General features: G+C 51.8%; 1 protein-coding gene across 3 annotated transcripts in view; it reads left to right on the forward strand.

The window, feature by feature from the left end:
- Positions 1-27253, forward strand: part of DLEC1 (DLEC1 cilia and flagella associated protein) — a 91607-nt gene that overhangs the window by 43780 nt on the left and 20574 nt on the right. For all 3 annotated transcript variants that reach the window (XM_047874620.1, XM_047874621.1, XM_047874622.1), the window contains exons 7-19: positions 10000-10087; positions 10826-10999; positions 11651-11787; positions 13194-13286; positions 16470-16560; positions 16997-17159; positions 18081-18273; positions 19071-19129; positions 19709-19877; positions 20253-20346; positions 20558-20688; positions 20798-20956; positions 23394-23533. In XM_047874620.1, coding sequence (XP_047730576.1) covers positions 10000-10087; positions 10826-10999; positions 11651-11787; positions 13194-13286; positions 16470-16560; positions 16997-17159; positions 18081-18273; positions 19071-19129; positions 19709-19877; positions 20253-20346; positions 20558-20688; positions 20798-20956; positions 23394-23533 — 1691 coding nt within the window. The remainder of the gene's footprint in view (positions 1-9999; positions 10088-10825; positions 11000-11650; positions 11788-13193; positions 13287-16469; positions 16561-16996; positions 17160-18080; positions 18274-19070; positions 19130-19708; positions 19878-20252; positions 20347-20557; positions 20689-20797; positions 20957-23393; positions 23534-27253) is intronic.

The raw sequence follows: 27253 nt of genomic DNA on the forward strand, positions 1-27253 counted from the left end.
ACCAATTTCTCTAATGACCGTGGCTGCAAAAATCCTCAACAAGATACTAGCCAACCAGATCTAAAAATACATTAAAAGAATTATTCATCACGATCAAGTGGGATTTATTCCTGGGATGCAGGGCTGGTTCAATATCCACAAGGCAATCAATGTGATTCATCACATCAATAAAATAAAGGACGAGAACCATATGATCCTCTCAATAGATGCAGAGAAAGCATTTGACAAAATACAGCATCCTTTCTTGATAAAAACCCTCAAGACAGTAAGGATAGAAGGATCATACTTCAAGATCTTAAAAGCCATATATGAAAGACCCACCGCTAATATCATCCTCAATGGGGAAAAACTGAGAACTTCACCCTGAGGTCAGGAACATGACAGGGATGTCCATTCTTGCCACTGTTATTCAACATAGTACTGGAAGTCCTAACCTCAGCAATCAGACAACACAAAGGCATCCAAATGGGCAAGGAGGAAGTCAAACTTTCACTCTTCACAGATAACATGATACTCTATATGGAAAACCCAAAAGATTCCATAAAAAAACCGCTAGAACTGATTCATGAATTCAGCAAAATCGTAGGGTATAAAATCAATGTACAGAAGTTGGTTACATTTGTATACACCAATAATGAAGCAGCAAAAAGAGAAATCAAGGAACCGATCCCATTTACAATTGCACCAAAAACCATAAAATACCTAGGAATAAACCTAACCAAAGAGGTGAAAAATCTATACACTGAAAAATATAGAAAACTTATGAAATAAATTGAATAAGGCACACACAAAAAATGGAAAAACATTTCATGCTCATGGATTGGAAGAACAAATATTGTTAAAATGTCATTACTACCCAAAGCAATCTACATATTCAATGCAATCCCTATCAAAAAAACACCAGCATTCTTCACAGAGCTGGAACAAACTCAATTGATTGCTTCAATCCCAAAGCAATTCTGAAAAAGGAAACCAAGCACAGAGAACTCCCATTAGATTCAACAAAAACTGACTGTCAACATAAATTCACAAAATATTCAGGCAAGGAGAGAATCATGAAAACAGAAAGGGAAAATAAGTCCTTAGTCTACAAGGAAAGACAGATCAGGTTTGCAGCAGACCTTTCCACAGGAACTTGGCAGGCCAGAAAGGAGTGGCAGGATATATTCAATGTGCTGAATCAGAAAAATATGCAGCCAAGAATTCTTTATCCAGCAAGGTTGTCATTCAAAATAGAAGGAGAGATAAAAATTTTCCAGACAAACAAAAATTAAAGGAGTTTGTGACCACTAAACCAGCCCTGCAAAAAATTTTAAGGGGGACTCTCTGAAGGGAGAGAAGATGAAAAAACAAAACAAGTAAATAAAGACCAAAAGCAACAAAGACTGAAAAAGAAAACCAAAGCTGGAGGCATCACAATCCCGCACTTCAAGCTGTATTACAAAGCTGTACTCATCAAGACAGTATGGTACTGGGGCGCCTGGGTGGCTCAGTCGGTTAAGCGTCTGACTTCGGCTCAGGTCACAATCTCACAGTCCGTGAGTTCAAGCCCCGCATCGGGCTCTGGGCTGATGGCTCAGAGCCTGGAGCCTGCTTCCGATTCTGTGTTTCCCTCTCTCTCTGCCCCTCCTCTGTTCATGCTTGGTCTCTCTCTGTCTCAAAAATAAATAAACGTTAAAAAAAAAAACAAAAAAAAACCAGTATGGTACTGGCACAAAAACAGACACTCAGATCAATGGAACAGAATAGAGAACCCGGAAATGGACCCACAAACGTATGGCCAACTAATCTTTGACAAAGCGGGGAAGAACATTCAATGGAATAAAGACAGTCTCTTCAGCAAATGGTGTTGGGAAAACCAGACAGCAACATGTGGAAGAATGAACCTGGACCCCTTTCTTACACCATACACAAAATAAACTCAACATGGATGAAAGACCTAAACGTAAGACAGGAAGCCATCAAAATCCTCCAGAAGAAAGCAGACAAAAACCTCTTTGGCCTCGACTGCAGCAACTTCTTACTCAACATCTCGGGAGGCAAGGGAAACAAAAGCAAAAGTGAACTATTGGGACATCATCAAGATGAAAAGCTGCACAGCAAAGGATACAGTCAGCAAAACTAAAAAGCAACCTACAGAATGGGAGAAGTTATTTGCAAATGACTTATCAGATAAAGGGTTAGTATCCAAAATCTATAAAGAATTTATCAAACTCAACATCCAAAACACAAATAATCCAGTGAAGAAATGGGCAAAAGACATGAACAGACACTTCTCCAGAGAAGAAATTTAGATGACCAACTGATGCATGAAAAAATGCTCAACATCACTCATGATCAGGGAAGTACAAATCAAAACCACAATGAGATACCACCTCACACCAGTCAGAATGGTTAAAATTAACAACTCAGGCAGTGAGAGATGTTGGTGAGAATGCAGAGAAAGAGGAACTCTTTTGCACTGCTGGTGGGAATGCAAACTGGTGCAGCCACTCTGGAAAATAGTATGTAGGTTCCTCAAAAAATTAAAAATGGAACTACCCTACAACCCAGCAATTGCACTACTAGCTATTTATTTAAAGGATACAGGAGTGCTGTTTTGAAGGGACAGATGCACCCCAATGTTTATAGCAGCACTATAAACAAAGTATGGAAAGAGCCCAAATGTCCATCGATGGATGAATGGCTAAAGAAGATGTGGTATGTATATACATATATATATATATATATATATATATATATATACACACACACACACATATATATATATATATTTATATACACACATACACGCACACACACGCACACACAATGGAGTATTACTCGGCACTTGAAAAGAATGAAATCTTGCCACTTGCCACAACGTGAATGAAACTAGTGTGTATTATGCTAAGTGAAATAAGTCCATCAGAGAAAGAAAAATATCGTATAACTTCACTCATATATGGAATTTAAGATACAAAACAGATGAACATAAAGGAAGGGAAGCAAAAATAATATAAAAACAGGGAGGCAGACGAAACATAAGAGACTCTCAAATATAGAGAAAAACAGTGTGCTGGAGGGGTTGTGGGAGGGGGATGGGTTAAATGGGGGATGGGCATTAAGGAGGACACTTGTTGGGATGAGCACTGGGTGTTATATGTAGGTGATGAATCACTAAATTCTATTCCTGAAATCATTATTACACTATACGTTAACTAACTTTGATGTAAATTTTAAAAAATATTTAAAAGATAAAAATAATAAAATCGTGACTTTGTACCGATGCTTCTAGTTACCGTCTGATTCCACATTGCCTCTTCCCATTCTGTGCTTATGGCTCCCTTCCCCCACAGTCATCTGATGAATCTTGGAATCAAATTCTACTCTTGGAAGCCTCTGCATCTAGTGGCTTTTTAGTGAGGCTCAGGGTCAATTCTCCACAGTAAGTGGATGTCTGTACAGTTGCAGGATTCTAAGCATTTATACAGGGGAAGGCATATATCTCAGATGTATTATGTTCTGGAGCTTAAGAATAAAAGTGGTTCAGGGTACTTCATAGAAAAAAAAAGTACTTGAGATGGTCCTTTCTGGCATGGTTTTAAGGGCAACTTTCATTTTATCTTAATATATTCAATATTCCAGTTAGTATAACCATGTAACAAATCGCCCCAAGACTTAGTGGTGTAAACAGACATTTGCTTGCTTATCAGATAGGATATCGTAAGGACAGTTTATTTCTACTGTGATGTCTGGAGTCCTAACCAGAAGACTGGAGGCTAGAAGTTTCTGAAGGGCCGTTCACCCACGTGTCTGCTGGTTGATGCTGGCCTTCAGCTTAGATCTCACTTCCTCCCCTTGTGGCTTCTCCACATCAGCTAGTTCCTTCCATCTCCTCCCCTCCCCTTTCCTCCTAGCACAGTGGCTGGTTTCCCCAGAGCAAGCCTCCCCAAAAGAGAAATACAGTTTGCCACAGTCTGTTACATAAATTGAATTATATCTAGTGATATCTCTTAGACCTTTTAAGTTTTATTTATTTATATTGAGAGATAGCAAGAGTTGGGGAGGGGCAGAGAGAGCGGGAAAGAGAAAGAATCCCAAGCAGGGTCTGCACTGCCAGCATATAACCCAGAGGGGGGCTCGAACTCACGAACCGTGGGATCATGACCTGAGCCGAAATCAGGAGTCAGACGCTTAACCAGCTGAGCCACCACCCAGGGACCACAGTGATATCTCTCAGAAATGAGCCTTGCATTTGTTAGGTATATGACTATGTCCATATGTCGTTTACCCAACTAAACGACAAAGTTTAAAGATAAAAACATTTTCAAAATTGTAAAGTTTTTTTTACAAGTGTATGTTCCACGCACCCTTCATGAGGAAACCGTTAGGGAGCATGCTGTCCTACAAGGGAGTAAACCAAGGAAGAGGAGGGCTGGTGTGTGAAAAACAAAAGATCCAGCATAGGAGAGAGGGGAGGGAAATCCCCGGATTCCTAATGGTTAAGTGATTTTCCAGTTGCTGTTGCTGCAAAGCAGATTTCCCCAAAGCTTGGCAACTTAAAACAACCATTTTATCATGCTCACGGATTCTTTGGATCAGAAATTTAGATAAGGCACAGTGGGGATGACTTGTTCCACAGTGTTTGAGGCCTCAGCTATAAAGAGGGCCTAGGGGTGACCTGGAAGCCGGAAGCTGGAATTGTCTGAGGCATTTTTACTTGCATAGCAAGTGGTTGGTTGTCAGTAGGCAGCTGAGGGGTCTACCAGAGTACCGATACGTGGGTTCTCCCCACGGCCTGGGTTTCCTCACTGAGTGGCCACCTCAGTGTAATCAGACCGCACATTGCAACTCAGAGTGAGTATCCGAGCTTCTAAGTGATTGTCACAGCAAGCAAGATGGAGGTTGTATGACCTAACCTTGGAGGTTACCTTAGACAAGTAGAGAAAGTCCCTATTTCCTCTGCATGCTGTAGGTTACAAGTGACTCACTAAGGTTAGTCCAGATTCCAGGGGAAGCTGCATAGACCTCACCTCTCAATGGGAGGAGTGTCAAAGAACTTGTGGATGTATCTTAAATCTGCCAACCCAGGGGTTGTCCTGGGTGATAGTTAGCAGTAGGTATAGCAGGAGAGCAGCCCAGAATGGAAGAGGCTAGAAGGCTCTAGCATAGATTGACTTATGGGGGTGACTTATGGGGGGATCATTAAGGGTCCCTGATATATCTGGACATCTTAGAGATTTTTAGAGTAGTGCAGAGAGAATTATTAACAAGTACCTATTAAAATAATCAGTTGATTATTAACTCTGGAAAGACAATAATTATATAAGGGACAATTTCATGCTCAGTTGTGAATATCATTTACACAGTGACAATAATGTAAACATCAATGACTGTTCTAACCGAGTAATATTATAAAACTTACATTGGAAAGATGGGGGATGGGAAGGGCGTATCGTATGGTGAGTTGGATATGGGAGAGGAGAGAGAGAATATCCATATCCTCGATCCGTAATACGTGCATACAAATGAGGAAAAAGTGGCACGCCCTTTGGAGACATATTCTGAAATGATCAGCCAAAGGAGGAAAAAGTATTGCAGAAAATGGCTGGAGAGGGATTCAGGGGAAGAAGGCAGGATTTCTGCTTCCAAAACCTCTGACTCTTTACCTATGTGACCGTCCAACTTGTGTGAAAATAACTAAAACAACACAAAACCATTTTCTAGCAAAAGTAACGCTAGGCCCAGATCACTTGACAGGTGTCCATCACCAGCCATTGAAACTAACCCCTATTATGTATAAACTGTTTCAGAGACCAGAACAAGAATACCCTCATTATTGGGTGATGAGCCTGCTATGATCTGAATGTTCATGTGCTCCTAGAATTTATATGTTGAAACCCTAGCCCTCAAAGAGGATGGTATTAGAAGGTAGGACCTTTGGGAGGTGCTTAGGTCCTGAGGGTGGGGACTCATTCATGCTTTTTTTTCCCTTAAGTTTATTTTATGTTGAGAGAGAGCGTGCGCTAGACCCTAAGTGTGCGTGGGTGCAAGTGGGGGAGGGGCGAAGGGCAAGGGAGAGAGAGAATCCCAAGCAGGCTCTGCACTGTCAGCTCAGCGCCTGATGTGGGGTTCCACCTCACAACCCATGAGATCATGACCTGAGGTGAAATCAAGAGTCAGACCTCAACCACCGACTGAGCCACCCAGGTGCCCCGGGGGTTAATGCTTCTGTAAAAAAGGTTCTAGAGATCCCTTGCCCCTTCCACTACTTTGAGGACACAGTGAGAAAGCACCAGCTATGAAGCGGGAAGAGGGCCGTCACCAAAACGTGACCATGCTGGCACTTTGATCTTGGACTTGTCAGCCTCCAGAACTGTGAGAAATAAATTTCTGTTGTTTGTAAGCCAACCGGTTTACAGCATTTTGTAGACGAGCCTGAACAGACTAAGCCTAATGTTACACTGACCCCAAAGCCAGACGACGACCTATGACAATGAAAATCATGGGCCAGATTTGCTTTGGAATATAGGTACACTCCCAGTCCCCAGCCCCCGGAAGTTTCGAGAGAGCTTCTCCGTCCTGACGTGAGGGCACATGGGACCCAGGCTGTGAGCGGAAGGCTGAAGGGTTGTGGTGGGAATAGAGGCCGTAGCTTGTAAGCCAGGGGGTTATAGCTTTCATATACTTGCTCTTTTGTTTCCATTCAGTATTTTGCTAACTTAAAAAAGGCGTCTGAAAGAAAAAAAAAAAAAGAACATAGGTGCAGAAATACCAGGTGAAAAATGGCAAACCAAATCAAGCAAGGAGTGCGCGGTGCACACCCACACAGACACCGGAGCAAATTGTGTGTAACCAGGAATGCGAGGAATGTCCTCACGGTGGGCCTCGAGTTGGCAGTTCGCCGCTCTGAGCCTGTCATCTTTTCCTCTGGGCCTTCCAGTGCCATCAAGGAAAGCCAGCCCACTCTGCAGCCCTTATAATTATCGCGGCCCCAGACCTTGCGGGCACCGTAGCTACCCCATGTTTCAGCGCCTGGCCTCCACCTGCACCTCATTTCAGCTGGCCGTGGGTGACAACCGTGCCAATTGTGGTGCACTGCGTACCGGGGCTCACCACACCCTCCTGCCCGGCAGCTAGAGTCCTAGATTGCCACCTGACTGCTGGGAGAGCCGACTCTCGACTTACATCCTAAGGGTCTGCTGCTTTAGGACAGCAGGGGTGCCCCACAAAGCAGAGCCTGCAGAGCCTGCAGAGCCTGCAGCAGAGCCTGCAGAGCCTGCAGAGCCTGCAGAGCCTGCAGCAGAGCCTGCAGCAGAGCCTGCAGAGCCTGCAGAGCCTGCAGCGGGGAGAGTAGGTGCTGTCATTTGCATCTCTAGAGAGGAGTGAGGAAAGGGAGTGCGGGGAAGGAGGAAGACCCAATCTGAGAATGTGTCATTGAGCTGACTGCCATTAAATGCAATTGACGCTTTCATTGTGCTTGTCACACATCCCCTCAGAAGCCATCCCCTCAGCCTTGTAAACCGCTGGCCCCTGCCTTTCACTGGCCAGGGGATTGCCCTGTGTGGCTGGAACAAGGCTGTCGTAAAGTTTCTTTTGTTTTTTTTTAACTTTGTTTATTTTTGGGAGAGACAGAGTGCGAGTGGGGGAGGGGCAGAGAGAGAGAGGGCACACAGAATCTGAAGCAGGCTCCAGGCTCCCAGCTGTCAGCGCAGAGCCCGAGGCGGGGCTCGAACTCATGAACCGTGAGATCGTGACCTGAGCTGAAGTCAGATGCTTAACCGACTGAGCCACCCCGGGCGCCCCTGGAGCAAGGCTGTCTTAATGCCTCAGTGGATGCGAGGACCGGCTGCTGCCATGGACACCTTGACTGGTAATCTCAGCAGTGGGCAGCTGGCTCCATGTTTCTGAGGGAACAGCAGCCTGATGGGGGGAACTGCACATGCTGTTGCTCAGGCTATTCCATGCACGTGTGCACCCCTGCAGAGACAAGACTGAGATAGCATCCATGCTGCACGGAAGATAATATAATCCCTACCTCACTCCATACCCTAAGCGAAGTACTTTCCAGCAAAGATCTCAAATAAATTTTAAAGAAGAAAATATAGGAGATATAGAAAGATTTCATGAAATAGAAGCACAAACCACAAAAGGCTGATGAATTTTACATTAACAGTTTGGAGACTGTACCTCAAAAAATATGAGTTATGAACTTGGAGATTGTTTATAACATGTACCTTAAAAAGAATGAGTACCCAGAATATATCAAGAACTCCTACAAATCTATAAGAAAAAGACAGGGACGTCTGGGTGGCTCAGCCTGTAAAGCGTCTGACTCTTGATTTTGGCTCAGGTCATGATCTCACAGTTCGTGGGATTGAGCCCCGTGTTGGGCTCTGTGCTGACAGCGCAGAGCCTGCTTGGGATTCTCTGTCTGTCTGTCTCTCTCTCTCTCAAAAATAAAGATATAAACATTTTTTAAAAATAAGGAAAAGACGAAGTACACAATGGCAAAATCGTAAAGGGATATGGATAGACAACTCACACAAGAGGAACCCCAAATAGCAGATAAACATATGAAACAGTGCTAGTTATCATTAAAAACAGAGAAATGAGGATTAAAACCATAATATGGTTCTCTGCACACTTGGGTGTGGTTCACAGATACACTGGTGCAAATGTATTGGCCAACAATGGATAAGTGTTGATTTAGGAACACATACCTATGAATAAAAGTATGAAGACCCACACTTCAAATTTATGTAGGTGTTATCTGGTGGAGGGAAAAGGGGCTAGGGTAGGTTTCCTCTGTACTTTTTTTATTTTTCAACGTTTATTTATTTTTGGGACAGAGAGAGACAGAGCATGAACGGGGGAGGGGCAGAGAGAGGGAGACACAGAATGGGAAACAGGCTCCAGGCTCCGGAGCCTGACGCGGGGCTCGAACTCACGGGCCGCGAGATCATGACCTGGCTGAAGTCGGACGCTTAACCAACTGCGCCACCCAGGCGCCCCTCCTCTGTACTTTTTAATGCTTATTCATTTTTGAGAGAGAGAGAGAGAGTGAGTGGGGGAGGGACAGCGAGAAAGGGAGATACAGAATCTGAAGCAGGCTCTAGGCTCTGAGCGGTCAGCACAGAGCCCATCGCGGGGCTCGAACCCATGAACTGTGAGATCATGACCCGAGCCAAAGTCGGATGCTTCACTGACTGAGCCACCCAGGCGCCCCATGTGTTTTTATGATTTATTATCAAACTGGGTGATGGAAACTTGGCTTTTGTCATGTTATACTTTATCCATTTTTCCCCGGTGTAATATTTCACAAAATCGAAGCAAAAGGTGTGTTTGCGTACGAGCTCCTCTTCTGGTGGGGGTTAGCAGTGCGTGAATCCTAGGCCTTGCCCCCGGGGGTCTCCTAGTCTGAGAGAGGAAGAAGAGAAGGCAGGATTTGATAGGGTTGGATGGGTTGAGTGCTGGAGGGTGGCCCGATTACAACCTTATCATACAGGTGCCTATAGCCCTCTTCGCTCTGCCCATGGGAAGAAGTGGCCCAGAGGGATACACGTAGGGGAAAAGTCGGCAAGTAAGAGGCCAGGTGGGCAGGACGTTGGAGCCCGATATCCTGGGCTCACATCTCAAAACTCTACGGGTTAAGGAACGTCTGGGAACTTCAGCTTCTGCGGTGCGAGAGAGCGAGAACTCCCGCCTTTTCCTGGTTATTGTGAGGTTGATAGGGCACACGGCGGACACTCAGTACACAGCAGCTGTTGTTTTAAAGCGGGCAAAGCCGAGGTCAGATCTATTCCCGTCTTCCGGTTCACCTCGTATTGTATTTTTTCCAGATGCAATCGAGGGTAGATCGATGGGCAAAAGGAATCCCCACGTGCCCATTGGCCAGCCTAGACTCATTTCATCTCTACCTCTGCCCGCTTTCCGCGCTAGGCAGTCCGTCCGGGCCTCGGGTCGCTCGTCCGTGTGTGTTGCTGTCTAAAAGAGCTCCCCTTTACCTTTGGGCAGATGGCGATCTCGCTACAGAACACCACCGCGGCCAGCCGCTGCCTAAGAGTCATCCCGCCGTCGACGCCGTACTTCGCGCTGGGATTGGGTGAGTCAGCCCAACCGTGGTCTGGACCGCCTCGAATTGTGTGCTGGGCTCGCTCCTGGCACCGGCCCGCGTGGCCCTCTGATGGGCCTGGGCCTGCGTTTCCCTGAGTCCCTGGGGCTCTCGTGCTCTGACAGTAGCCTGCCCACCCGCCAGCCCATCCTCCTGACCGTGTCTCTGAGACCTGCCGGGCCCTTTCTCCAGTCACCCCTCCAGGCCCGGGCCTGCCCTCTCTCTGCTCACCCTCCGTTCTGCCGCTGCGTCCGGTCAGGCCGTCCTCGTTCGTCACTTAAACTTAACACTGCGGTGGCTTCCCAGCTGGCCTTCCAGCTTCCGTGAACACGGTGGTTTAAATCCCAAGAACAGCCTGATCGAGTCATTCCCCTCCCCCACCATGCTCAGAAGCTCGAGTGGCTCTCTGCTGTCCCATCAGGCCAGGCGTGGCCTCACCTAACTATTCCAGGTGGACCATGTCCCCCACGCCCCCAACCCCCACCTGCCTGCTCCCTGCCCCGAGCCCTGGTGTCTTCACCTGGATTCCCTGCCCTCACAGCCTGTTCCCCTCGCGTGCCCTTGTTCTGCCGTTGCCGTGGCCTTGGCCCAGACAGCATCTACTCATGGAGCAGCCCAGCTGTGGTGGGGACTCGCTGTACCCTCTGGCTGCCGTCTGTAGCCCTTGAGTCAAAGCCCTGGTGGCCGGCTGGTCCCCAGATCCTCATCGGTTGCTTTTCTCATGCACAGGGATGTTCCCAGGAAAAGGCGGAATGGTGGCCCCTGGGATGACCTGCCAGTATATCGTCCAGTTTTCTCCCGACTGCCTCGGGGATTTTGATGATTTCATTTTAGTTGAGACCCAGTCAGCCCACACGCTCGTGATCCCCCTGCAAGCCCGGAGGCCACCCCCAGTGCTGACATGTGAGTGTGCGCGCTGCCCTCCCCGGGGTTCAGTCAGGCTGTCTGCTCTCAGGGCACCTTTGTGGCAGCGCCCGACTTGGTCCTCCTGGGGAGGGGCTTCTGGGTCCTAAGGAGGGACACCATGCAGACTTCCACGGTGTCAGACCCCAACTGTCCTACTTTCCAGTGGAGGCTGACTCCGAATCGCACACACGAGGAGAGGAGTTTAGCAGACAGCTAGCTCCAGCATGGGCTCCTCTGGCTCGTGGACACCCCCGAGGGCCTGTGCCACACAGAGGCAAGGAAGAGGTGCCTAGGGCCCTCGGCAGATGTCGCCTCTGTGGCTCTGGCGGGGGGCGGGTGGGGGGAGCTTCCTCGGAAGGCCGGCTTTGGCTGGGCCCCCTCATTTACAAGCCTGGGCACAGACTAGAAGCTAGGACTCTCACCACAACCCCCAGGCCCATGCTGGGTGGTCCTGGCCGAGCCCTGAGTCCACAGTGGGCACAGACTCCTAGCCCTCAGTGCGTGGAGGCTGCCACGTGGGAGTGGGGGTCAGGGAGTGTCCCCATTCATCCCCTGCTCTGGGTGCCGGGCCACGGCTGCTCTGAGCTCTGGCTGGGCCTCTCCGGAGGACAGGTTATTTCTCATGTGCGTCTTTTCCTATGGCTGCAGTGTCACCGGTATTGGACTGTGGCTACTGCCTCATCGGGAGAATGAAGATAACCAGGTTCCTGTGCAAAAACGTGGGCTTCAGCGTCGGCAAGTTCTGCATCATGCCTAAAAAGAGCTGGCCGCCACTGAGCTTCAGGGTAAGTGACCGCAGACTGCTACCCGGAGCGGGAACGAATCCGGCAAAGGAAACCCCCCACCGCCACCCCGTGGGGACTTGCCGGAGTGCACCTGTGATGGGAAACACACGGGAAAAAGAACGGCGTACCCTCTCTCCCCCGGCTGCCGTGATCCACACGCGGATCCAGAAGTACGGAGTCCGGTGCTGACACCCGTGTCACCTGGGCGGGTGGTCTCACCTCCCTCGCCCTCCCAGGCCTGGCTCACGTGTCGCTGCATTTATTCCTTCAGGCGGTCACCACTGTAGCCAATGTTGTTGTTTTTTTTTAAATTTTTTTTTTGTTGTTAACATTTATTTATTTTTGAGACAGAGACAGAGCACAAGCAGGGGAGGAGCAGAGAGAGAGGGGGACACAGAATCTGAAACAGGCTCCAGGCTCTGAGCTGATAGCACAGAGCCCGACGCGGGGCTCGAACTCACGGACCGCGAGATCGTGACCTGAGCCGAAGTCGGTCGCCTAACCGACTGAGCCACCCAGGTGCCCTGCCAATGTTTTAAGAGATACAGGGTCACAAGGTGGCAGCTGTTGGACTGAATTCTGTGTGCATATTTCTTTGGCACTGTGCTTAAAAACATTTTTTGAGACGACCTTGAGAAGCCGGGAGAGTTCATGTAAAAGTCTGCATTTCCAGTCTCTGAAAAACTGGCAGCCGGGCAGCGCTGGGCCAGGCCTCACCGCGGCCCCACTGGCTGGAGCCCGGCACTGCACCGTCGACCGCGTGTGCACACGGTTGTTTTTCTTGTGGGCGGGATATTTCTTGGTAACTGTGTCTCTGGAAAACAAGCGATAGATCCGGAGGACACACGTTTCGCTCACTTCTGCTACCTGCCGGGGTCCCGTAGGTGTGGGGTCGTGTCCCCGGCCTGCTGAGGCGGCTCCCTTTGTCGGCAATCGAGCTGCAGCCTTGCCAGCGAGGTGGGGGCTCCCCTCGGCTCTGGCTGCAGCTTCGAGCCCTGGGGGCGGATTGGGGATGGAGGCAGACACGCAAGCTGGCGCCAGCCACGCCGCCGGGCACTGTGGTGGGGAAGGGACTGCGCTGGGGGAGCCCGTCTCCTGGATGAGGCCTCCTCTCACACTGTTGCTGCCCGTGTGAAGCACTTGTCAGTGGTGTTCCTTCCTCCTCCTACCAGTGGTCAGCCCTTCACAGGGGTCCTGGGAGCCTTGGGAAGCGCGCCTGGTGCCCAGGGAAGGTGGAGCAAGTGCTTGCTGCACGGACGGGCCTCAGTTTCTTCACCGACTGTGTACCGGATGGTCCTTAATATCCTTCAGATTGCAAAATGGATGTTTCGAGAAGTGTGTAATCTTAACTGCCGGGTTTTACAATCTCTTCCGCACTCTTGCGTAATTTTCCACTTTTCTTTAAGGCTGTCGCAACCTTGGGCTTCGTTGAGCAACCTCCCTTTGGAATCCTGCCTTCCATGTTTGAGCTGGCTCCGGGGCAGGCCGTGTATGTGGAGGTAGGTAATTGACATGACGTGTATTTTCTCCTTGTTACGATTGGTCGTGACTGTTTCCTCAACTGCTTGCATGATTTCATTTTGCCTCTGTGTTTTCATGACCTGAATATCCACCCCCATTCCGGGGTGGTTTCTGTGTGGGAGCATGGTCTCACATTCTGTGGGGGTGAGGCGATTTGCCTGCCTTATGATCCCTCTGACAAAGCAAGGGCAGACAGCCCCAGCATTTCCATCATGATCCCAGATGCTGCCTGTCCACACCGTTAGCAGGGCGGTCCCTTCCACCTCAGCTGCCTCCAGGATGGCCCTTTGGTTCTTCGATCTCTCTTGGATACCAGCCCCCACCCCTGCCAGATCTGGTGCCTGGGCACTGACAGTGGCTTTGCCCTCTTTTTTCTTTAATTCTTGGTTATACAGTCTGCAAGACTTGGCTTCCTTAGGCCTTATTCTGAACGTCCGCTTAAAGCTCCCGGAGTCGGATCTGCGGGCTGTGGGCTTATCCTTTCCCAACCAGCTTCTTTCAGAGGTCCCTTGGGCTCATCACACCTTCTCACTGGTCCCCAGCACGGTCTGAGGGAAACGGTGACGTCTCCCTGCCCCTCTGGTTCCACACCTTCGCCCTCCCTGACTCCCTGGCCCAGGAATCCGACTGTGCCACCAGCGTACGTGGCCTTCCTCGCTAGTCTGCTGGAGGAGGCACCGACACTCAAGAGGGAAGGCTGTCTGGTTTCTGGCGAGGAGGATTTGGACCACGCCATGGCATCAGACAGTGAGAGCCAAGAGCCACGGGGTTTTCAAATGTAGCTGCCTATCGCAGCCTCCTGAGAACCTTGCAGACACATTGCTCTCTTGGCCCCGTCCTGAGGTTTCGAGTTAATGGGTCTGGGGTTTGCCTGAGGCATAGGATTTTTTTTTTTAAGTTTATTTATTTGAAAGAGAGAAAGAGAGCACACCTGGGAGGAGCAGAGAGAGAGAAAGGGAGAGAGAGGATCCTAAGCAGGCTCCATGCTGTCAGCGCAGAGCCCGACGTGGAGCTTGATCCCATGAACTGTGAGAGCGTGACCAGAGCTGAAACCAAGAGTTGGAATCTTAACCACCTGAGCCACCCCGGCACCCCAAGGCATAGGATTTTTAAAGCTCTGCGGTGCGCAGAAAGTCTGAGGACCACTGCTGTAAGTTGCTTTTTCATGGTGAAAGGGAGGGCTTCCCTGTATCAGCTGCTTTCCAGTTTCAAGTGCCTGATGGGATCTTTTGGAGCCCCGGAGTGATGCGGTCATGCCCATGTCTGTGCAGATCTGATCCCCAGTAAGAACCTGGCTCTTGGGGTTGGGATGAGGCCAATTCAGGGCATCATAGGGCTTTATCAGTCCTCACCTGCTGCTGGGGGATGGCTTGGGTCCTCTTGCCTGGTCCAGACCGTGTCAGTACCTTGCGGTGTGGCTTTAAGAAACTGGGGTCAGTCACCCCTGGCCGAGGCCAGGACACCTCCCTCACGCCACCGTCCTCTGATCCCCAGGGAAAGGCAGAGGGGAGCAGCAGGACCCTGTGGGGAGCAGTGAGGAGTCAAGAGGAGGTTTCTCCCCTTGGCGTTCCTTGTGTATTTTCTTTCTTGATTGTTTGGGGTTTTGTTTTAAAACGTACTCATATTTCCAAGTAAGAAACAAATTCACATGACTCTAATCCAGAGATGGGAATAAACGGTCAAATGTCCTTTTCCACTGCAGCTTTTCAGCCACCCAGATATCCACAACCTCACCGGGTCCTCTGAACGCCCTTTCAGAGATACCCCATGTGTGTTTTCCTTTGTTTCCACTTTTCCTTCCCACACATCGCTGCCCACTCACCGTTCTGCTATACCTTTGTTTTCTAAATGTGTATTTATTTTGAGAGAGAGAACGTGCACACAAGGAGGGGAGGGGCAGAGAGAGAGGGAGAGAGAGAATCCCAAGCAGGCTCCGTGCCATCAGCACAGAGCTTGACATGGGGCTCGAGCTCACGAACCATGAGATCGCAAGCTGAGCCAAAACCAAAAATCAGACGCTTAACCCACTGAGCCACCCAGGTGTCCCAGTTCTGCTAGATCTTTTTTTTTTAATATTTTTTAAACAATTATTTATTTTTGAGAGAGAGAGAGAGACAGAGCACAAGTGGGGGAGGGGCAGAGATAGAAGTAGACACAGAATCCGAAGCAGGCTCCAGGCTCCGAGCTGTCAGCACAGAGCCCGACATGGGGCTCAAACTCATGAACCGTGAGATCGTGACCTGAGCCAAAGTCGGACGCTTAACCGACTGAGGCACCCAGGTGCCCCAGTTCTGCTAGATCTTAAGGAGCAGTCTCGTATTTTTCACAGCTGCATAGTATTCCACTGTGTGAACGAACCATGATTCAGGTCAGCCGTCCCCCACTGATGGACATGAAGGTTTTTTCTGTTCTCTGGCCATTTTGGTGACTGCATACATCACTCTGTCCAACTATAAGTCTCCCAGCAGGTTACAGTCCTTGAAGTGGTTTTGCTGTCTCGGGGGTCTCTGCTGGTCCGAATTGCGATACACATTGCCAAAATCGCCACCATGCGGAGATATGAGGGTGCCTGTTTTCTCACACTCTTGCCAACAATGTGTTGTCAAACTTAAAAACTGTTTAAAAAAAAAAAAGGAAAAACTATTATCATAGACTGTTAAAGCATATACAAAAACGGAGAGGATAGTTTAATGATCACTGTGTCCTCAGTACCCAACGTCAACGTTTATCAACTCTTGGCCAACCATATGGCATCTACACCCTTCCATCTCTTCCCGCCAACCCCCCCTTTCCCTCCAGATGATTTTGGAGAAAATGAAGGTATCTTCTTGTTGCATTTACGATTCCTAACTTTCTGCTCTTTACCAGTATGAAGAGTGAAAATGTTTTCTGCGTGGTTTTCCTTTCCATTTCTTTTATCATGAATGAGGTTAAACGTGTTGTCATTTGTTTAAGAGCCGTTTGCATCTCAGTCTCTGTGAACCTTTTCTTCATGCCTTTCAACTCGCTTCCTGCCTTAGTCTGGGGTGGAGCCTTGGCAGAACGCCCTGGCTTTCGGGAGAAGGGGGAGCAGCAGAGAGAGAAACGAAGGGTGGAGAATAAGGGGAGGGGTGCGTGTCTGAGAGGGGGAAGCTCCTGAACGACAACCCTTCTCTCCCCAGGTCTCGTTCCTCCCGACAAGCCTGGAAAAGGCGGAGCAGACCTTCATCATTGTGTGCGACAACTGCCAGATAAAGGAGCTGGTGACCGTAGGTGGGCTTGTGTGTGTGCCCAGGCCACCCCAGGTTCTGGGGCATCCTGCTGAAATTTCCCCAAGATGCCCACCCGCCTACCTACCTACCTACCTACTTATCTTCCTTCCTTCCTTCCTTCCTTCCTTCCTTCCTTCCTTCCTTCCCCCCTCCCTCCCTTCCTTCCTCTCTCCCTTCCTCCCTTCCTTCCTTCCAGTTTGACCCAGCAAGCATTTAACTGAGTACCCGCTATGTACCAGGTTATCAAAATCACCTCCTTTTGGTCTGGCAAGATGTGGGGACAGGATCTGCATGCTGAAGGCCCCTGTTACCCTCTTGTGTCCACCTCCTGGGGTCACGATCAAGGCCGGTTGCACGTGGATGGTAGCGTAGATCCCGTGACAGCCTTTGGCCACAGAGTCCTGATTTCAGCCCTTTTTATCACCTTACTGTGTCAGGAATTGGGCAGCTGGTTGCTTTGGATCTGATCTATATTTCTGGTGAAGAAAGTCAGCCGGAGCCTGGAGAGCTCACAGACGTAACAGCCCAGCACTTCATACGCTTTGAGCCGGAGAACGTTCAGTCCACAGCTAGAAAACAGCTCATTATTAGAAACGCGACGTGAGTGACCGCTGGGCAGTACCCTTCAACACGCACCCTTTCTCCTTCCCCGCCTGGCCCGGAGCTCCCAGTGGGCCAGGAGGGTCCAGATTTTCCCTGTCCATCATGGTAGCCACGGGTGACCATTTAAGTTGAAATCAACTAAAATTAAACTAAAACTCACTTTTTCGGTGGCCCCAGTCACATGTTGAGTACTAGCCACATGTCGCTAGCCACACTGGACAGAGCAGATACGTACGTTTTCCCTCACTGCAGGAAGTTATAGTGGGCAGTGTTCTAGATTATCCTGGACTACCCTTAGCCCCAGAATGGTTTTACAGAGAGGTCTTGCCATGCCCATGAGGGGAAGCCATCCACGTCCCAGGATCAGATTGTGGCCAGTGGGTTCAGTTCTCACTGCCAGCCAGGCTTCCCGGGTGACCCCGGGCCTTACCATCTGCTGTCCCTCCCCATCAGCAGTGTGCCAGAGTCTCGCCTCCCCACCCCCATGCAGTTGTCCCTGCTCTGTTGGCAGCCAGTGCCGGACAGAGCCGCCCTGGGAGGCCACAGCTGGAGAGGTGGAGGGCAGTGGAGGGGGGAGTTCATGGGGCAAACCTTTGGAACTCTCACATGGTAGGAGACACCGCAGAAAAATGTCCTAGGGTCCGTAGCCTAATAGTTAGAGCCTGGTTCCCTGTGTTCACCATTTTCCTGAGTCACCGTGGCTCTAACCCCCAACTGCTATGGTGGGGAGGGGGCAGCTCTCTTACGAGGTCTCTGGCAGACTCTCTGACCCACACGCTCCCCAGGCTCCTCCACGGGACGAGCCTCAGGGCTGACCTGGCCACTTCCTGCTCCTAGAGCAGAGCCGGGCCAGGCAGGGGGTGGGAAGACCGGTCCCGGCAGAGGTGGGATGCGGCCTTGGATCCCCTGCCCCCACAGGCACGCGGAGCTGGCCTTCCATTGGCAGATCATGAAGCCGAACCTGCAGCCCCTAATGCCTGGAGAGACCTACAGCATGGACAGCCTCAAGTACCACCCTGACAGGGAGACGGCCTTCTCCGTCCTGCCCGAGAGAGGGGTTCTCAGCCCCCACACGGACCACGAGTTCATCCTGAGCTTCTCTCCTCGTGAGGTTAAAATGATGCCATCGTGGTAGCCACGCATGCCTGGGTCAGGGTACTGCCACCACCCCCTGCCCATGTTCTTTAGTGACACTGAGGCCACAGCCGAGCCTGACGAGATCCCGGCACCCTCTGAGGCCGGCCCGTAGCTAAGAGTGGGGCTGGAGGACGAAGCAGCCTCTCTGGCCGGGTCCTGACCGTGCACACGCCCGGTCTGCCGCGAGACCCTGGGCTCGTTTCCTCAGCTCTGGTGTCTTCCGTGTGTCCGCTAAGTCGACAACAGTGCCACCCCTGGGCAGCCCCCGGCACCCCCCCGGCGTGTGAGGTGCAGGTGCAGAGCACAAGGTTCACACGGGGGGCTCCAGTGCGAGGCCCTGCGTGTGACTCGGGAGGGGAGTGAGAGCTGGGTGTGCAGGGGGTGCCCTGGGACCCTCTGCCTCTCAGCTCCGCACCCCGGCCTCACTCTTCTGGGAGGGTGTTTCTGGGAGGGTGCCGCCCACGGTTGAGGGCTCTGCCGGTGGGCAACGTCAGGGTCTGGAGGGCCTTTCCTTCCTGTCCGCTCGGGCGCAGCTGAGGGAGGAACACCAGTCTGGAGTCTGCGGTGGCCCCCCTGAGTCCCGGCTCCCGTCCTGGCAGGCCCACACCTCTTCCCCTAGGGTAGGGGGGAGGCAGCGGCACTGTGTTTTCCAGAAGGCCTTTGTGGCAGCTAGGCCAGGGGGAGAAGGAATTCCTGCCATGGCTCCCGGCTTCTCCGGGGCCACCTGAACGGAGGGCAGTTTGTTTTCAGGGTGCTGTGTTTGTCTTGCAGCTGAGGGATTTTCACAGTGTGCTCCAGATGGTGCTAGAAGAAGTCCCAGAGCCCACGAGGTGAGCGGGGGCTGGGCCCTGCACGAGGGCTGGGCAGCAGGAAGGGCCTGCCCTCTCCTTGGGGGTCCTGGGGAAGGCAACGCGAAGGGGTGAAGGAGCCCCCGGCTCCCCGGCAGGCTTTGACGCGGGGGAGCACTTTGCCTCGTCCTGGCACCTAGGCCTGGAGGGGCTCAGCCGCGGGGGACAGCTCGCTGGACTCCACACAGTGGGCCCTGGGCGGTGGCGACTAATGAGGTGAGGCTGTGCCCCATGGGGGCATCTCTACCAGCTCTGCCCCGGGCTGACTGTCAGGGTGGGCCTCCAGTCAGCCTCTGGAGAGACCCCGGGCTGGGTGCCCATGCCTCTGCGGGGTGGTCCCTGGAGGCAGCGGCAAGGGGCCCCGTCCCAGTACTGTGATGGGAGTTCATCACTGGTTGGCTGGGCCTCTGATTTGAGGGCGCTTAGGAGCTGGGGGGGGGGGGGGCGGGGGGGGAGTGCTTCCTCTTCACAAGACCCCAGGCAAGGGACAGAGGTGAGGGGCACGGAGGGCCATGCTCCTGGGCTGCGTCGGCTCTTAGCTCCCGGCGGGTTTGTGTTCAGCTTGGAATTGGAAACCCTGAGGGATTGCTCATGCTCTGCGGATGACGTCATTGTCCTGGAAATCGAGGTGAAAGGCTCGGTAGAACCTTTCCAGGTCCTCTTGGAACCGTATGCCCTCATCATCCCCGGGGAGAACTACATTGGTATAAACGTGAAGAAAGGTTTTAAGGTAGGCTGTGGTCTCTCCCGAGCCTGGGCTGAACTTGGCATGACTATGGGAAGGGGGGGGGGGCGGGGTACGGCTGGAGGGGCAGATGGCAGCTTGCTGGTTGTAACCCGATGCCGGACTGGGCATGTCTGTCATCTTACCAGCTCTCCAGCATCCTCTGAATGATAGGGCTGCGGAAGCCTTCCTGTGCTCCTGGGTCTCTGGCAGGACACGATGCCCACGGACCCTGCCGCGTGGCGTTGATGGCCAAGAATTAGCGGGGAGGGAGGGTGTCAGGAGGACCCGTTGTGAGCCCGGAGCCCCGCAGTCCTTCGGTGGGTACAGATGTGCGCAGGGGCAGTGCCCGGGGAGCCTGGATTGGGGCATGTCTTGCAGATGTGGAACAACAGCAAGTCCCCCATCAGATACCTGTGGGGGAAGGTCAGTGACTGCCACATCATTGAAGTGGAACCCTGCGCAGGGACCATAGGTACCGGGGGCACCTCCTGGGGCTGGCTGGGGAAGGAGACCCGAGAGGAAGAGGGGCCTGTGCAGGCATTCGGGGGGTCCCGGGATCAGCTCCGGCCGCAGCCTGGCACATGTGGTGGACGAGAAGTCAGCAAAGGCCAGACATCTGGGCCCAGCCGCAGCCGGAAACTGCCCCGCCCCCTTTCTCCAGCTCACTTTGCCCTCTCTCCCAGAGCCCAACGAGGTGGAGGATTTTGAGTTGAGCTTTACCGGGGGTGTCCCCGGCCCAACAAGCCAGGACCTGCCGTGTGAAATCCAAAACTCACCCTCACCGGTGGTGTTACACATTGAGGCGGCCTTTAAGGTGCTGTTTGGGGGGCTGGGCAGCTGGGTGGGCCAGAAGGGTGGCAGGGGTAGGGCACAGAGCCCCCACTCCCAGGCGGCCCGGTGACAGGCCCCTCTGGATGTCTCAGGGGCCGGCCCTTGTCATCAAAGCCTCAGCCCTTCAGTTTGGTTTGCTACGCCTGGGGCAGAAAGCCACCGACTCCATTCAGATCCAGAATGTCAGCCAGCTCCCAGCCACGTGGTGCATGAAGGAGAGCCTGGTGTGCCTCCAAGAAAGGCAGGAGAGTGTAAGTCAGGCACCTCTGGCTAAATGGACCCCCCCCCCAAACACACACACACACAAGCCTATTGACCCGTGGGGTAGGGACAGTGAAACCTGTCCTGGTGCATTTGGAGTGTTGAGGCTGGCAAGGAAGAGCCTGCCTGGTGACTCCCTCCTGGCAGTGTCCCCAGTTCTCCCCGTCTGTGAGGCACTTGGGGTCCCCTCTACAGCAGAACTTAATCCGGAACTGGATTTTCCTGTTCCTTTCTCCACCATCCGATGTGGAAATAAGACAGGGGTTTTTCCTTCTGTCGAAACAAGCTGGGGGCCTCTGGGTGGCTCCATCAGTTAAGCATCAGACTCTTGGTTTCAGCTCAGGTCATGATCTAACTGTTCATGGGTTCGAGCCCTGCATCGGGCTGTGCACTGACAGAACGGAGACTGCTTGGGATTCTCTCTCTTCCTCTCTCTCTGCCCCTCCCCTGCTGGCTCGCTCTCTCTCTCTCTCTCAAAATAAATAAACGTTTTTAAAAAGCAGCCCGAGTTAGGAAGAAAATGGGCAGCTGAGTTGGGCAGGAAGCTCCCGGGCCTCTAGGAAGGGGCAGGTGGGAGGGGCTCACCTCAAAAGTTCAAAACCTCCCGGGGACTGTGCTTGTAGTTCAAGTACCGCCACCAGGGGGCACTTGGGCATGGACTTGGGGCCCAAACAAGGGCTCCGGGAAAGAACACAGGATTCGTTTCCACTCCAAGCCCTTTCCTTTTTCTTACAAAAACGGAAAGTACTAAAAGTGATTAAGTATTATCATCATCGCCTTTAATTTGAAAGTCCCAAGCAAAGAGCCCCACGTGGGACTCAAACTCACAAACCCTGAGATCAGGACCTGAGCCGAAACCAAGAGTCGGATGCTTAACCGGCTGAGCCACCCAGGCGCCCCTACCGTCGGACCTTTAAATCAATGTGAGATCCAGAGCAAGTGGCACAAAACTCCAGTCCCTCCCTAGCTGCCAGGGATTCGCCGTAAATCACGGCGGGTCGCCCCCACTCTTCACACAGGTGGCAGCCGTGGCTCCTTAGAAGCCGCCGTAGCTCCTTGTGGTCCGAGTGTGAGGCTCTGACTAGGTCTGTGTGGTGAAAGCACCCTCCCTCTGAGCGCTTCCTGCCGAGATCCCCTCCTGCTTGCCCCCTTCCGGGTCAGAACATTGCCCCCCACCCCGTCCTCCATATTCAGAAGCTGAGGAAAGACGGGTGCGGCCACACATCCATCTTAACCTGCCAGCAGGTATTCCCTTTCTCGGGGACTTTTCCTTTCCACTTGACTGGCCTTGTCCTTTGAGGCAACAGCCTCATTTCTCCAGCGGGGCACCGACCCTTAGCAGTTAGGAAACTTTGCATCAAATCACCAACACCATTGCCAAGAACCACTGCAGGCAAGCGCCCTGTTACATAGGCTTGGAGTTTAGTGCTTTCCCTCCAGGCTCACACTCACAAAGGGTAACCGCTCTGGCCACCTTGTTAGGCACCCCCTGCCCCATCCTGCCTCTCCCCACATCCTAGTCCCCTGCCCTAGGCACTCTGGGACATCCCAGAGCACACTTAGAAACTTACAGACCACAGCCAACCTCCTTACTGGATAGAGACAGAGAGGGACAGCAGCTTCTCCAGGGTCGCACAGCTAGCGGGTGGTGGAATCATCGGATCCCAGTTCTCTACTTCCCAATCTGGGTTTTTCTCCCACCGTGAAGAATGACAACATTTTGTAATTGAAGTAGCCATCAATTTCGTCATATATCAGGATTTATGTCCCAATGGAGGCTGGCACGAATCCTGTCTCAACAGTTCTCTGTACTCTATTCTTTTGAGCTCCCAAAAATAATGTTGGATTTGGGGTTTGTTGGATGTGCTCAGGTCAGGGGCACAGAAACCCAGTCCTGGCCTACAGCATGCCCCCAGGACTCCCGGGGAGATGCCTGAGCAAAAGGTCTCTTCTTTACTGGCAGAGCTTGGGCCCCATACTTGAGCACACAAACTACTTTTACTGAGAGTTAGGCCAGCCCTTCCCTCCCACCAGGGCCGGGGAGGTGAGCCGTCAGAAGCTAGAGAGCACAGAGCCCACGACAAGCGCCCTGGACCCGACCTGGCCAGCACGGCAGCTGGGTGGGAGGTGGGGGCAGGCGAAGGCAGGCCCCCACCGGGTGGGCAGGCTGCCCTGCAGGCAAGTGCTTGGCACTCACTGTCTCCGTCTCCTGGAATGAAGAGACCAAAGGGGGAAACACCCTCCTGGGTGTGACTTTGCAGGTTCAGTGCCGCCCTCACGAGGCAGTGCGGCTATGGTGGTGGGGGGGGGGGAGGCCAGGCCTCAGTCAGACCGGTGCTCCTTATCTCGGTGGGGACAGGAAAGCCACCAGTTCTGCAATTCCAAGTGTCCTCACCCCTCGTCCTTCTCGACTGACCTCCGCATCAGGTGTCTCCCTTCGACATTGAGCCCTCGAGCGGCCAGATCCCTGCTCTGGGGGAGTGCAGGGTGACCATCACCTTGGAGGCCAAGCAGTGCCAGCGCCTGCAGACCGTCCTGGAGCTGGAGGTGGTAAACGGAGCCTGGAGGTAAGAGGGTGTGGGGGGGGGGGGGGGGGCTGTTACCACACACCCTGCGTCTACTCACAGTACATTTATGTTGCGCGGCACTAAGTATTTACAGGCATTTCTGAATTGAAAGGTACCGAAATGTGTTTGTTCTATAAAATTTGGAAATTACAGGAAAGAAAATCCATTGCCCGGAGATAATTCACTGGTGATATTATCGGGTGTATCCTTCCAGTTTGGATGCTAAAGGAGCGTCAGTTAGTGCAATCGCTTTCAGCAGCACTTTGCGTTGCCCAGTTAAGGGAACTATGTGCATTCCCCGTGACCCAGCATCAGCCCCTGGAGATGTGCTCCTCGAGGGACACACACCTACACACTGGGAGTCGAGTGCTCACGTGGGATGCTCAAGCCAGCCTGTTCACAGTAGCGAAAACCTGGAAACCATGAACGTGTGTCAACAGGAGAATGGGCACCAGAAGTCATGACATATTTAAATGAGCAACTACCGCTGTATTCTGGGAAGCACGCGCTGGAGATTTCAGAGGTCGTTGGTGCTATTGCCTTTCTTTCTTCCTCCCTCCCTTCTTCCTTCCTGCCTGCCTTTTTCTCTTTCTTGTGGAAACTTTCTTAGATACATAAAAATAGGACCGTATTATGAGCCCCCAAGTACCCATCACCTTCAGTAACGATCAAATCACCACTAATATCGTTTCATTCGTATCCTTCCTCCACTTGTCCCCATCCCTTCCCAAGTGATTTTGAAGCATAATATTCATTTTCTTAAGCTGGCTGGCGATATTTTGCTTTTTAAGCTGGTTGAGGGGGATGTACAGGTGTTCTTTTTTATTATTCTTTAAACTGCACATATATTTAAACTGTAGATGTGTGTAATAGTCATTTCTGCATGTATTTAGTACTTCGTTATGGAAACACTTACGTGCTCGTTTTAAATCGTTGGGGGTTTGTTTGGTTTTGTTTTTGCGCCTACTGTGTACGAGACCGCCCACTACCCTGCCCTCTCACAGTGGCAGATATTATCTGAGATTTTATACTGTGACCATCTGATGGGGGGCGTCGGGGGGGAGGGGAGTACCACCCGTGTCTCGTTTGAATGTGTTTTTACACGATTACTAGCCCGGGTTTCAGTGGCAGTGTTCCTCACTGGTCCTGTGTGGCATCTCGTGGGCCTTAAACGCGAAGGACAAGTCTTTCTCCTCTGGGAGAATGCCTTTATTTACGTCTCCCTGCTTCCTTTCCTATCTCTGTCGTTCTTAAAGGACGTGTGAATGAGAACGTTTACACTGGCAGGCGGTGGAAACACCGATGTAACCGGCTCGGGAAACTGTTGGCTCCCTCCTGCCCTGCTGCGTCCACGGGCTCCAGCCTTTTCCTCCGTCTGCCCTTCCTGCTTCTCTCTCAGTCTCTCGCCCCCCTCCCCTCACCCCTGCCTTCAGATCCGCGGCCCTCTGGGTTGGCCTTGCTCTCGCCATCGATTGGGATCGGCCGCAGGGAGGGGAGCCGTGTAGAGCCGGCACCGCGCTCCGGAGGTAGACTCGGATTGGTCCTCTCTGGGTCACGTGCCTCCCCCCTCCCCCCCCATGCCTGCCGGAGGGGGGAGGGGCTGCCTCCCGAAGAAGCTGCTGGGAAAGTCGGCCAGACGACGAAGGCCGCAGGGGCTGTACGGCGGGACCAGTCGAACCATTTCCCTCCTATCCGCCGTCGCGCAGCGTTTGTGCTCCTTGTTCAGGGACATGACCCGGGCCTTGTACGCCACTCATTTGGCCTTTGGCGGATGCCCTTCTTTTGGCCGTCGGATTTTTAAATGTCAAGCTTTTTGTTCTTGGGTTGTTCCTTTTGTAGAGTAATCCGTTATAGTCGTAGGGATGCAACCGCATCTCAGATTCCCCCCCCCCCCCCCCCCGGAAACGAGTGTTTATTTCCTCACATTTTGGTTCATTGTTCGGGGTTCCTTGTGCATCACGCAATCCTTGGCTGCCCATTCCCGGGTTTGAGCGGGAGGAGAAGCAGATTTGCACGAGGAGCCGGCGGTGGAAGTTCCCGAGGAAGCGGGTGTGGGTGCGGAGAGCACCCCTCTTCCAGGGAGCCGAGGGGACGGGAGCACCTTCAGCCCCCAGCTACCCGAATCCGGGAGGAAGGACCTATGGGGAAAGCAGCCAAGACCAACGGGCCAGGAAGCCCACGGGCCAGGGCCAGCTCGGCAGATCGCCGCACGCCATCATTTGTAAATAGGAACGAGGGACTTGGGTCTGGAGGGGTGTTTTCCCACGGTGGCAGTCGAGAGCCCAGCGGTACCCCAGGATCTGTGTCTTTGAGCCCACGCCCACATTCTTCACGGAGCAGGGGAGTCACCGCTTGGCCCTCCGGGCGTTGCCGTGTCGCCGGGTGGTGTGCGGGAGCTCAGGTGTTGGGGCCCTGAACTGGCCACGTTCATCTCGGGGCAGCCTTTGGTTAACTCCTCTGCCCTTTCCCCGCGGCCCACTCCTGCCCCATGAGGCCCCTCGTTCTGTTAGGGAAGCTCTGCAGGGCCTTTGCCTCCGGGATTTGTTCGAGAGAGAGATTACAAGCAGGGAAGGGGAAGAGAGAGAGAGAGAATGAGAGGCTCCAAATTGCCAGTGCAGAACCCGACACGGGGCTCCAACTCATGAACAGTGACATCAGGACCTGACCCAAAATCAAGAGCCAGATGCTTAACTGACTGAGCCCCCCGGGCGCCCCCCTTCTTTATTCTTTATGGTGCTTGATAAAATGTAATGATACAGGTGTAACGGTGGCTGATCCTGACCCACTCTCCATCCTCCTTCTCTACCCTGCTGTCCTATTTATCCACATCCTCAGGATCTCTCTTAATGGTAGTCATCCTGGTGTGTGCGAAGCGATATTTCATTGAGGATTTGGTTTATATTTTCGTGGTGGCAGATGATGTTTTGCATCTTTCGTGTGCTTATTGGCCATTTGTAGGTCTTCTTTGGAGACCTGTCGATTGAGATCTTTGCCCACTTTGAAAAATAGGGTTGTCTTTTTACCATGGAGTTGTAAGCATTCTTTATATCTTCTAGATACAAGTCTCTTACTAGGTATATGATTTTCAAATATCTTCTCCCATTCTGAGGATTGTCTTCACTTTCTTGATGGTTTACTGCAAAGCATAAAATTTTTTAATTTTGATGAAGTCCATTTTATTTTTCTTTTTTGTGGCTTGTGCTTTTGAGGTTCCATCTAAAAATAACCATGGCCTCATCTAATGTGCACAGCAGCCTTCTTCCAAGAGCTTTGTAGTTTTTCAGCTCATGGGGTTAGATGTCCGATCCATTTTGAGTTAATTGTTGTGTATGGTGTGAGAAAGGGATCCGTGTTAGTTCTTAGATAATCACTTGTTTCAGCACCGTTTATTAAGAACACTGTTCTTTACCCATTGACTTGTCTTGGCACCCTTATCAAAATAAACCAACTGCACACGTGAAAGTTTATTTATGGGCTGTCTATTCTGTTCTGTTGATCTATAGAATTATTCTTGTTCCAGCACCACAGTTGCTTAATTACTGTAACTTTGTAGTAAGTTTCGGAATCAGGAAGTATGAATTCTCCAACTGTGTTTTTCTGTGTCAAGGTCACTTTGGCTATTCTGGGTCCTTAGCATTTCCATATGAGTTCTAGGGTCGGTTTATCAATGACTGCAAATAGCCAGCTGGGATTTTAATTGGGACTGTATGGGATCTGTAG

The sequence above is a fragment of the Prionailurus viverrinus genome, chromosome C2, assembly GCF_022837055.1.
Source record: "Prionailurus viverrinus isolate Anna chromosome C2, UM_Priviv_1.0, whole genome shotgun sequence".
Classification (NCBI taxonomy): domain Eukaryota; kingdom Metazoa; phylum Chordata; class Mammalia; order Carnivora; family Felidae; genus Prionailurus; species Prionailurus viverrinus.